The sequence below is a fragment of the Sander vitreus genome, chromosome 13 (assembly GCF_031162955.1).
Source record: "Sander vitreus isolate 19-12246 chromosome 13, sanVit1, whole genome shotgun sequence".
In the NCBI taxonomy this organism is placed as follows: Eukaryota; Metazoa; Chordata; class Actinopteri; order Perciformes; family Percidae; genus Sander; species Sander vitreus.
In genome coordinates, this window is record NC_135867.1 from 12,192,122 (window position 1) to 12,205,117 (window position 12,996).

Here is a 12,996-nt window from a genome sequence, read left to right on the forward strand (position 1 = left end):
CTAGTGTAACATCTTCTCTGGGAAGAAATAAACACAAAGATAAGTTTACAACATGCAGTATGAGGACAAAAACAACACAATCAATACCTGAAATATTTCAACATTATACTGCAACATTACGCATTAAATTACCATAAGGATGATCACTGAACTGCATTTATTGTAGCCCACCATAATGGGGAAATTACCATCTAAATAATGTAAAACAATCCTCAATCATTTCTATTTTTAATTCCCTGTTTGAATTGTTATTTTATTTTTTTATCATTGTGTTGCTGCGTTTGACAGACAATAAGCAATAATAAAGACTGAGCCTAATGTATAACCATGCATAAACACACATGTGCACACACACAGAAATGTTATACTTACGCTGAGTGGGCTTTACTCTGCTCAATTTGGGAAGCAGGTTGATGTGAAAGAAAGAAAATAGTAGGATGAGAGGGTGAAACAATTACAAAAGCCAATAGGTGCACTGGTATCAGTAATGTAGTGTAAACACAAATCTGAGGTTTGTTTGTGTGAGTCATTACAAAAATACCTTCAGGTTTGGGGTGCATGAGCTTTAATGGCAGCTCCACTGAGACATCGCTGCAGAGAAAACCAAACAGCCAATCAGAACAACACAAGGTGATTCATGATCACTGCTTACTGGCAGCACAGGCTTTGATGTGATTGTAAATAAACCTTACTCACCTGGCAATAAGGCCGCCCAGCAGGCTACATTAAGAAGAGAGAGTTTGTTGTTAGTTAATTTCACTTTTCATTTTTAATTAAGTTTCCTTGAAACGAAACTGCGTAACCAGGATCAGACACTTACCCTCCTCCGGCCACCATGAGGGTAATTTTAATCTTGTAGGAAACTAAAATTCCCATCACCTCTTTTTCTGCACCCGGTCCCAGTCTGTGGAGAAGAAGAATTACAAGGATTTTAGGGATTAGAAGGTTTAATTCAGTTAAGTGTCTTTTTAATAACTCACATAAGACATTATGGACATGGAGTGACATGTAAGAAAAGCTAAATGAATTCCATGTAAACTACTACTTTTATCCTGTCCACTGTTTGTACACTCACATAGTGGTGGAGGCCAAGTTAGTGTCCTCCTCTTTCAGTTGTCCGTCCAGTGCAAGTCCCCTTTTGTCCTTGTTTTCAGACAGCAGGGGGGTGATGCTCAGAGTATTGTCGTAGGTGCTTTCAGGCTCCACTGTCTCTCTGTGGAGGATAAAACACAAACAAACCCATTCATAAACATACCAAACTGTGTTCTTATGCTTTGCTTCTATGATACTTGATATTTGCTGTGGTTTTTAGTTTTCTGTCCACCTACCCAAACTCTGCGTTCAGAACAGACTTGGTATATTTGTCTGCTGAGTAGAGGACAATATCTGTGGTTTGGTCCACTATGATAAGAAGGAAACAAATAATTATGTTGTGCTTTTAGTAACAGTTATGTTAAATCTATATAAAAGCATTGCGGTTATCAGACCGTGGTGAGATACCCACCAGTGATTTTGATATTCTTGACTGTTTTGTTGCTCTCGTTGTTGATTTTGATTTTGATTGGGATTGGTTCGCCGTGAAAGTAGAGCTGTGGTCAAAACCAGGAAACAACTAGTTAATGTTAGGGAATAGGGAATGGTGGTATGATTGGGAAAGCTTAGTCTGCATTCAAACTCACTCGTTAAAAACGTTGACAAACATTTAGAAAAGCCGAGAAATAAAACTTAAAGTTAAGAAAGTTAAGTTTTGCTACTGTACATCTTTCTGCAATGAAGCTTCCAGGTGAACAGGCTTGTCCGACATCATGAAGCTTTTGCAGATGTCAGCCTTCGGTCCAGCGCCCACCTCGGAGGGGGCGTACTGGATTTTACGAACGATAAGGCGAGCTGTGTCCCTGTGGGTCACATTGGGATAAAGAAAGTAGATACAATGTTAGACAGGCAGAACAGTAAGGCAAACAGCTAAAAGTTGAAAGATGAATAAATACAAGAGATTGTGAAAATGAAAGCATACTCACTTCTTCTCAATCTTCTCATCAGGGTTGCACTTTTCCATGGCAAGGTAAGTTTTTACCTCAAAGTCGACACCACAAGGCTGCACAGCAAAAGAAAAGCAGTCAACAATCAACAGTGGCAACAATGAACATACTTGCTTACACACTGGACAGCTAACTATTGAGAGGTGAATGGTGTTGGTAGCTTAGCATGAGGTTTACCTTCCCCTTGTCATCTGGTCCAGGCTGCAGAGAGATTGAGCATGGCAGGTTCTTGGGAATCTAGAGAGACAAAGAAGAACATAAATAACTTAACAGAAGTTCAGAAGAGTTGTTTTTATCTGTTTACTCATAGAATAAAAGATATTTTCAGAGATTGAATTCAATGCACTTATAGAAATCCTGAGTTCAGACACATTTACCAACCTTTTCTGGCCTAAGGCCCAATCTTTAGGTCTTAAAATTCGTATGAATTAAAAATAAATCAAGTTGTAAATTTGAGGATGGAGTATTGTTTTGTTTTATGCTCAAAACTAATTATACAGAAACATGGACCTATTTCAAATCAATTGAATCCCCTTTTAAAATGATAATATGTCAAACAAGTGTATCTGCCATGACCTTCACTGCACAGCAAGCAACTCAACAAGTTTGAGCTTTGAAAGAATTTCAATTATCTACTTGAAGTCAGTATTTAAAGAATACAATATAAGAATCCATAGAAATGTTCTGTCCATGACCCAATTTGTAAAATAAACTTTTCATTTCAACCTGAACACAAAAGGTAGAATGTATGGTTGAACAGACTGAGGTCTTAAAGCTATAGTGCGTAGTTTCTGTCTCCCCATGAGGAATTCTAAGTAATGACAACAACAGCTGTAGCGCATCCACATGATACAAGTCTTCCGTGATTGTGCACCCCCCCCACCCCTCCTCCACACAGTTACTTGAGGCCAAGGAGGACACGGAGGATTAAAAACATGATGGACTGTTCAGAAGAGGTAATTATCTTCACTTGAGCTTCTGTGCGTGAAAGTTGCCGGACAACACCATTTTCTAAACATAACCATATCGAGAAACACTGAGAGAGTTTTGTGGAGCTGACAGTCTTTATTAGCTTTGTATCAACTCATTCGGCAATGCCTTGAATGTAACGGACGTTGATTATTATAAAAAAGCTACACACTAAAGCTTTAAAGGGATAGTTGAGTCAGTGATCTTTTTCCTGTAGGTAGCACTAATCCGAGGTACACTGACCATGGATAAGTAGCCTCCCTTATACAACCCCACTTCAAAAAATCTGAAAAATCCCTTGTATCTGAACATGTTGTCATACTTCGAAAGCGAAAGGGTATCCGTTGTCTCCAGCCTTCTTCAGCAGGGTCTCGTGCATGGTGGACAGACTAGGCTTGTGGGCCTCAGGGTAGATCTGAATATGATAGATCCAGATGTCCTTCCTAAAGCACAGGCCTACGGCATCCAGGTCTTCATTACCATACCGGAAGACACATGCCAGCTGCACAAACACTGTCAACACATAATAGTAGCTTCATTATTTCATTACAATCTCTTACATCTCCAAATTGTTCAACTTGGAAAGGTTTTGTTTTTTAGAACAAAAATTGAACATTGTATGATGTTACCTTTCTTGTCTCCAAGACTTGATGGGTCCAGCAACACAACACCCTCTGTAAAGGTAACAGTGCAGGTGATGTTATATGTATCATCCTTACAACACAGCTGCACACACACACACACACACACACTGACGAAGGAACGTACCAACATTTTCCACTTTGTTCATGCTGTCCACATAGTCCCTCTTTCCCAGGTAGAGGCTGAGCTGTGAGACAGAAGGAAGGGAAAACAGTTGAGTGTTTCAATCCCTGTTGACAGTAAGTCTGTGTCCAAGTATGTTTCACGCCTGGTTTCACTCAATTTTGATTCAAATGTAACTTACCCCTCCATTACGACTGGTCTTCTTGAAAACCCTGAGAAAAAAGGAAGACAAACCACTTTAAGGCTATTTTTTTATTCATCAAAAGTTGAATGTATGGTTGCAGAACTATATATTTATAATACAAATGTAGTTTAGCAAACATAGTAAGTAGCTTGTGATTGTAAATATGAATACTTCCATTAACAGAGTTAATCTGGATTGTCCAGATAAAACAATGAGTAGTTTTACACTCTGAAGGTAATGTATGTTCCTTTGCAAGCAGCAGAAGGGCCAATAATACCTTATTCACTTTGATCCAGTTAAGAACAGCTCACTGGATAAGCAGCTTAAAGGCATACTATGTAACTTTTCACTCTTCGGTCCCCCTACAGGTTGTCTCATTGGAACTACAGCCGTGCGAGTTGTAATTCCAATGAGACAACCTGTAGGGGGACCGAAGCAGGAAAAGTTACATAGTATGCCTTTAACCTCATCGTTCCCAAATTGAGAGGGTGGCCCAGGTGAGAGAATTGAACAAAAAATTGTGTGGCACGTTCCTTAATAGCTGATTACCTGTGTTACTGTCTGAGACCAAATTTGAACCTATGCATCAACCTACTAAGCCTTTACAAACCTTAAATTAGTACTTAGAACTACTCATCACTTCTAGGGGTTGACTGACCCGGGTCAAAGTCTGTGCAGTAACTCCAAGGTAGTACAGTTTTAAAAGTGATCACAGGTTTTAATGTGTTTCAGCTCTTTCTTTCTTTTTCTTTTTTATCAAAAGGGATCTTTCCAACAATAATAACTTTTGAGTTTTACTTTTGGGAAGTTACAGTGTGAATATCTGCACAATAATAATATAAAAAAGACCTCTTTATCTTTTCTTAATCATTGATTTTTCAGTTTGAAGCAAATACTAAAGAAAAAACACCTACTTTGCCATCTCTGGAAGATCTTTGGAAGAGTTCTGTTGGAAGAAAAAAAAGAGAAGGGACTTTATGTTATTAGGAGGTCAGATGTTGTGATTAAGATGATCCTTCACCGACTGTCACCTTTGTAGCAGCTGAAGTGACCATCTGTTTTGAAGGTTAATCTTTTGTGAGGAGATCAGTGGATCAGTGTTCAGGCCCCTGGTTTATCCATTATTCCAGATTGTCCAATAGCACACACGATTATGTCACAACTAATTCCCCTCAAACACGACAGCAGTGCCAAAGCTGTTTGGACTATTTCAGGACAGTTAAACAGATAAAACACAGTCAGTAAATTGCTGTACAGTACTATTTCTGGACTTAGTAAGACACTAAGTCCTGACTTCACCCTTCTATAGCCCAGTAATAATGATTATTGAAAGGTCAAGAGAGCTGTAAGCATTTGAATGTTGTTAATTAAAGATAAAGTGGGGTTTGCTAATTTTTCAATTTCCTTATTGGCATCATCTTCTTTACTCTTATTCACTTGTGAGTTCTACTAAATATTTACTATGAAAAACTTGGTAACTTACAGTACATACAGTTGTCCTGCCTCAATTTGAAGCATAATATACCTTTGAAGACTGTGCAGGTAAAACACAGGTTGGGCACATTCATTACATTAAGACTGAAAATAATGGTGACTTGTTTGGTCCAGAAGGAATTTCCAATCCAAACCAACTATGTAGATTCAGGAGCAAGGACTGCATGTGCATTTCAGGACCATGGAGAGGTACAGCACATTGCTTCCCTTAATTCTGATTGGATAATATTTGTGAAATATCCAGAAATGCTCACCACTGCTTAGGAACACATCTAAATACTAACAAACTAAATCATCATGCGATTCTTGCAACTACTTTGCTGAAACTATCAAGTACAATAGTATTTCACATTTTATATTTAGTCTTTACCTGTTATATTTTGCAATTATTATTGGATTAATGCTTAGGCCAACATGTTCTGTTATTGTCATCGCTCAGTTTAGCACAATTAATGCTGGTTGGAGACTTGATATCACTTTGCCCCCTAAACTGAGCTGTATCTTGTATCTGTGTTTCACACAGTTAAAATATTTTTTATGATTAGCATTCTTTATTACTTCAACTGATATCTGCCTGCACTTGTGACTCTGCATCAAGGTTGCAATTCTGTACTGTCTAACAAGAGGAATTCTGGGAGATCAGCACATTTACTTGCAAACCTACTGTCAATCCTTTAGGCTGCTTTAATCTACAGCGGCCATACTTTGACCCGTTATGGTCAGTCTGGTAAATTGACACAAGTATTATGCGAGTATAAGTATGCGTCTTTCTCAAATGCATTTATTTGTTGTAGAAAAGCTTTGCAACTCCCATTTAGATAAAATGTAGGCTGTGTAAGACAGTACAATGTAATACAATTAGAATGACTACCATTCCCACTTAACTCCAAGATGTAACATAACTCATTGATTTTCCACTTAAAGTAGGTAAGCGTTTCTGTCACAATTAGGCCTATATATAATATTTCCAATATGAATCCATGTAGTTTTTCCTTCTCGGTATTCTATTAAAAAAGTAAATTATGCTGCAAATGGGCTACAGGCAACAGCTGTATTGTATTGTATCCATCCATCCATCCATCCATCTTTCAATCTTTCCATCCATCCGTGAAGATGAAAGCTTACCTCTTTTCAGTTGTCTGGGAGCTTGGTAGAGTCTGTCTCAGGGTAAGTGGAGAGGGCAGTCAACAACTGTTGATCTGCCTTTTTATACGTCTCTGAGCATCGTTGGGGCTTGCCTGCTTCATGATCCACTTAAGCAATCAGCTGATAGTTTTTTTTGGACAACAACGAGTTTAAAAATACGCTTTGGTAGTAGTAGGCTGATAATCCCATTTGCACCTGTGTAAACAAAGCATCTATTCTCCTTTAATTAGAATAGGTAAGGGTCATGCAGTTTAAGTGCAAGGGTTGTTTTTTAAAATCAGGGTTAGACAGTAATAATTCTTTTGTCAAAATTGACTGGATGTATAAATTCGTTGGTTGACCTGTGTTTAATAATAGCCTTTTAGAACTGCTATTATTAGCATCTAAAGAATATGTCCTTTCTTTGTGAGTCAGGGATTGTCTCATCATGGCAAAATGTGAACCTGGAGACACCTATTGGAGTGGGAACTACCACAGAGGCGGTTTTACTTTGTCAGGTTACAGATGTGTAGATGAGATCATAATGAAGGCTGAGTCTGAAGATGGGTGTGGTCTGACCAAGGGTGCCACAGGAGGTCGTTCCTCTGAGTGTCACACGCTTAGAGTTAAAACTGGTCTAACAGCACGCATCCCCACATCACATCTCAATATCCTTGGACAATTATGTACAATAATTCCTGCAATAGTTATCAGCTACATGAACAAAGGTGTATTTATTTATTCACTGCTGCTACTTGTAGTCATACTGTACACTGCACTGCAATGTAATTAGTACATCATATCTATAGAAACAACCTTTTAACCTAATCTGATTTGTAACCTTATCTTACTTTTTATAGGTATGTTACTTATTTACTGTATACACTTATTGACTTGCTCTTTTCTTACTCTTATTTTACCTTGAATGTGACTGTGAACAACTGCAACTAAATAATTTCCCTGAGGGGATCAATAAAGTATTCTGATTCAGAAGTAGAGTGGTAGGATGGGGAAGGGGTCTTCCCACTTTACGACCCTGGCCAGATGTGGCATAGCGGCTGGTGTGATGCCGTCGCAAGATGGTCTAAGTTGCCTATTGCTTATTACTATTTTTTTTACATTATAATTACAAAGAAAATAAAACCAATACCAATTCAACAAATACATACACAAACACACAGCACAAGGACAGTACGTCAGAGGTTACAGATACAAGGATAAATATATATACACACATATGTATAACATGTATATGCACATACATAAACATGTACATACATATACACACATTTGTATGCACTCACTGATAGTTCTATAAAGTCCTTTAGCAAGTGATGCAGACAAAAGCAATTTGGTTTTCTCACTTTCCAATTCATAAGAATAATCCTTATAACTGACAGGAATGCCAATGTTAGTATGAGTTGTGTTACTGCAGATTTCCGTTCATCTACTTTGGCTCCTAACAGACACCCTTCTGGGGATAGTAATACATCCTCATTTAATATTACACATAAGATATTTTGGACTCCTTCCCAAAATATTCTTATTTACTGTATGTGCAGTACCATAACATATGTATAAAAGTTTCTCTTTCTCCACAGCCAAGCCAACATAAATCATCATCAACATATTTTGATTCATTTTATTCAGCTTCTGTGGAGTAATATATGTCAGAAAAGGGCTCAATACATCCTGGAAGCATTTATAGAACTCCATACTCAATCCATCTTCCTCTGGTGTCTTACCATAAGACATACAACTTATTGCATTTTTTACCTCTGTATTTGTGACATATTTCTCTAAAATATTTGTGTCTACATCTTAAACTGAGGGTAAGCTTATTCCATCAAAAATGTTGTGATCTTCATTTCAGTCAAAATGACTCTCTGATTGATATCATTTCTTATATTAAGTTTTAAAATATTTGTTAATTTTCTTTGATCTTGTATTGGTTGTCCATTCCATTACAATCATATATCTTTAAAATTGTATGTTTGGATTCTAGTTGTTTTAGCCTCATTGCCAGCAGTTCGCTTGTCACTTGACTCAAAGTTATTTCTTTTAAGTCTAAACAGTGGAAAAGCAGTTTCTTCATATATTATTTATTGCAATTGGGCTCTACAAAGTAGCACAGAGTCCCTTAATGTGGCATTAGGTAACACTTTACAATAAGGTACACAAAAAAATAGGTAGAGTGTTTCAAAAGAGTAGTTACTTAAGGGTAGTTTTTCAGAAAGGTAGTTACTGTTTTTCAGAAGGGTAGTTACCCTTTTCAGACGGGTAACAAATGATTAGTTACCCTTTTTCAGAAGGGTAGTTACTCTTTTTCAGAAGGGTAGTTACTCTTTTTCAGAAGGGTAGTTTTTTTCAGAAGGGTAGTTACTGTTTTTCAGAAGGGAAAAAGGGTAACTACCCTTCTGAAAAACAGTAACTACCCTTTTGAAAAAAACTACCCTTCTGAAAAAGGGTAACTAATCATTCATTACCCTTCTGAAAAACAGTAACTACCCTTCTGAAAAAGGGTAACTACCCTTCTGAAAAAGGGTAACAAATGATTAGTTACCCTTCTGAAAAACAGTAACTACCCTTCTGAAAAAGGGTAACTACCATTCTGAAAAACAGTAACTACCCTTTCAAAACCAGCAACTACCCTTTCAAAAACAGTAACTACCTATTTTTTTGTGTACCTTATTGTGTTACCTGGCATTATTTGGTTCCCTCATATGTCTCTTTTCCAGCTTGTGAAGTTCTACTTTTAGCATTTTTTTCCTTCCATTCTTCTATTTTTTTTGCAGTTGATTAGTTAATTATCCGTCCCCCTACATTTGGCCTTAAATGCCTCCCATTGATGATACTGATTCTATATTTAAAGTGAAGTACTCAGTTACTTTCCCCCTTTTTGAGGAGATAAATCTTCCAAAGTTTGCCTATTGCTGATTAAATTGTTTTAGTGTTGCTCATGAAAGCTCACAGACCCAACGATTAAATACTACTAGCAATGACATTTCACCCATGTGTAATGTTTTTAGGTTGTTGTGGCACAGTGTGGATATTCTGAGTATTCCAGTCTGCCTGATCTCAGCAGATTAAGGGCTCCTAGTTCTATTTTGGCATGGAGGATGGTGCAGCAACGTCAGAGTAAGCTGTCTTATTCAAGTGTCTCAGGAATGTGCCAAAGATTAGACTCACCAGAAAAAAAATCTCTTTTGACCTTTGAACTTCACCAATCTGTCGACAGGTGCAGTATAACAAGCTCATGTTGAAAGTTTAAACTTAATTTTAAATCCCAATCTTGTGAAGTGCTGACATAAGCACATACATAATATTTAATTCAATTCTAAAGATGTGGCACATAAGGGCCAGTCTAAGGGGATTGGTGACATTATAATGGTTCAGATAGTTGAATATTTCTCTAATACTGTGTCATACTGAGACACTGATATTTGGGGTAATGCAGGTTCCCTGATTGAATCCTTGTTTGGGATGCAGTTCAGTCAGACAACTCACGTATGAAATGCATATAATAACAACAGAACATTGTGTTTGACAGCCAGACTCCGACCTCATCACTCACCGCAGTTTGGGTTTACATGAGATATTGGGACGTGATGATAAAGTAGCTTCCTCCTGGCCGGAGCCTGCAGGTGGATGCTAGGGTGGTGATGGGGCTGAAAGCAGGCGACAATACAGGTGCAGGGCAGCAGCATTGACAAGGCAGAGATGGGGAAATTGTGCAGCTTAAATAGACTGCCAAATTGAGGGGGTGAGTTTGGTAAATTATACAGGGAGTGAGGCATGTCACGTTTGTGTACAGCAGTGCAGCTCGAGTTGATTGCCTGAACTAGCTCGCAGGCGTTGCCTCATTTATGGTAAAAGGACAGATTCTTAACACAATACCAGCAGTAACCACTAGGCAATATTTTAAAAAACATTATTTCATAAAATGTTGTATTCATTATTAAAAAAGTAAAGGGGGGCTAATGTGACAAAAGGTCTTAGTTGAAATCCAGCCAGCAGAGTGACCTCCAGGCCACCATGACACCCCACAAGGCAAGGGTCACTGTGTCGTAGCCCAATGGCCATGGCTTAATGTGTTGTATGCTCAAATCCACATATAGACGCTGTGCAAGTGTTATGTGAGAGCTTTATAAGCTTATGCATTGCTCAGTTTCTTTATTTTAACTGATGTAATGGAAAAATAAAGCCTCAAGCAGTTGTATAAACGTTCTTTCATGATCAGGGTAAGTTAAAACAAAACATATAGGAGGCTCAGGTTTTATTAGAACAGGACAAATTGTCTCCATACTAATCCTGTTTTGTCTGCAGTGGAATTTGTTTCCTGGGTACAGTCTGGCTTCTCTGGCTCTTAACCTTCTAATCACCAACATCCACAACACAATGTGACAGTGTGTAATTCCCTCTGAGGTGTCTCTCCCCGATGAACACGTGATGAGGGAACGATTAACTATCACACACAAATAAAAAGAAAAGATTGTAAATATTTTGGACTTTGGAATCACTGACATAAGAGATGTCATGCATTATCTGAAAGTATTTGTGTGGTATGCAAATCATATTTAAAGCATTTGTTATAGCTCAGTTGGTAGAACACGCGCCCATATGTGGAGGTTTATTGCTCGACACAGAGGCCCAGGGATCCTGCATGTCTTCCCCCTCTCTCTCCCCTTTCTTATATATATATATATATATATATATATATATATACAGTCATGTGAAAAAATTAGGACACCCATGCTAAAGTTGACTAAAAAGAGGAATAAAAAAATCATCTTTTGCAAATTGATCTTAATGCCTTAATTAAAAAAATGAGGAAAAATCCAATCTTTAAGGACACCAGTTTTCTTTGTGAATGAATAATGTATTGTAAATAAATAAATGTTCTTCCTTAAAATACAGGAGGCATAAGTAAGTACACCCCTATGTTAAATTCCCATAGAGGCAGGCAGATTTTTATTTTTAAAGGCCAGTTATTTCATGATCCAGGATACTATGCATCCTGATAAAGTTCCCTTGGCCTTTGGAATTAAAATAGCCCCACATCATCACATACCCTTCACCATACCTAGAGACTGGCATGGTTTTATTTCAGTTAGCCTAATAGCTAGTTTGATTTGCATTGAGAGATGATTTTATGGAAAGTACCCCATGCCAATCTCCTTAAAGATTAGATTTTTTCTCATTTTTTTAATTAAGGCATTAAGATCAATTTCCAAAAGATGATTTTTTTATTCCTCTTTTTAGTCAACTTTAGCATGGGTGTCCTAATTTTATATATATATATATATATATATATATATATATATATATATATATATATATATATATATATACAGAATGAAATGAAAATAACATGTGTAATGCATGTGTAAAACCCACTTTATTGGCTGTATAGGTTTGATTTGACTGGAACCGATATTAAGGGAGAAAAAGGGGGACAGAGACAAAGATGGATGATGACCAATAATAACATGATGGGGAAACTGACATTAATCTATATACCCAATTGAAGGTTGAAAACAGGCAGAGTCAGAGAGAGTAAGACTCTCTGCCTACTTTATGTAGCCTATGTAATCCAATTCATTTGTAAACTCTTGATAAAATTTACCCCTGTAAATACTGGGGTTCACTCAGAACAAAGGCCACCAGGTTGATATGCAGATTATTGTGTGGTATTGTATTGTCGTTTTTTCTTTGTCAGGTCCCTCCAGCACGCTAGGTTTAATATACCAAGACAGGTTATTTGTACTTGCAGGCCCATTTGAATCCACTGTACTGAGTTACTTGCACCTGCTTAAAAAGCCATTTTTGCACTGCTTCTGCGTCATATTTGTTCCTACATGTGGGAAAAGATTTGTTTTAATAATCTAAACTTAAACAAAGCATTCTCAATAGAAAATGCCATCTCTTTGGAAAACAATAACATGATTTCATACTTAGGCAAAGTGCTTTAAGCTAAATTCTAACATCTGCATGCTAACATTTTCACATTGACAATGTTAATATGCTGACGTTGGAAGGTATACCTTTTTACCATGTTCTCCATCTTAGTTTAGCATTTTAGCATTTACTTATCAGCACTAAGTACGGCTGATGGATATGTCATTAGTTTAGCAGGTATAAAGTCATACATTTAAATGTTCCAGAGGAAAAGTCAGGCAATCACCGAAGTCAGTAGGATTTTTCCTCTGGGGACCATACATGTCAGTACAATATTTTATCTGAATCTGTAAGAGTTGTTATACATACATATTTCAGTCTGGACCAAAATCTATATTCTATTTTTATTTAGTTATGCACTTTTATGCATTAATTTTAAATAACCTAAAAAGCAGATTCATTCCTTAACAAATTGTTTTCGGTACTTTCATTATTTGAAAAGTTGTTACTAATTTATATCAA

At 37.2% G+C, this 12,996-nt stretch overlaps 1 protein-coding gene across 1 annotated transcript in view; it reads right to left on the bottom strand.

Moving 5' to 3' along the window:
* arr3a (arrestin 3a, retinal (X-arrestin)) overlaps positions 1 to 12,996 on the bottom strand; it is a 15,717-nt gene continuing 2,721 nt past the window's right edge. Inside the window, exons 2-17 of the mRNA XM_078266705.1 lie at positions 7,100 to 7,213; positions 4,872 to 4,903; positions 3,955 to 3,985; positions 3,777 to 3,837; positions 3,638 to 3,682; positions 3,331 to 3,521; positions 2,217 to 2,276; positions 2,019 to 2,095; positions 1,760 to 1,895; positions 1,505 to 1,589; positions 1,329 to 1,401; positions 1,076 to 1,213; positions 821 to 904; positions 697 to 720; positions 542 to 591; positions 1 to 17 (exon numbers count right to left, since the gene is read on the bottom strand). Coding sequence (XP_078122831.1) covers positions 1 to 17; positions 542 to 591; positions 697 to 720; positions 821 to 904; positions 1,076 to 1,213; positions 1,329 to 1,401; positions 1,505 to 1,589; positions 1,760 to 1,895; positions 2,019 to 2,095; positions 2,217 to 2,276; positions 3,331 to 3,521; positions 3,638 to 3,682; positions 3,777 to 3,837; positions 3,955 to 3,985; positions 4,872 to 4,903; positions 7,100 to 7,213 — 1,218 coding nt within the window. The remainder of the gene's footprint in view (positions 18 to 541; positions 592 to 696; positions 721 to 820; positions 905 to 1,075; positions 1,214 to 1,328; positions 1,402 to 1,504; positions 1,590 to 1,759; positions 1,896 to 2,018; positions 2,096 to 2,216; positions 2,277 to 3,330; positions 3,522 to 3,637; positions 3,683 to 3,776; positions 3,838 to 3,954; positions 3,986 to 4,871; positions 4,904 to 7,099; positions 7,214 to 12,996) is intronic.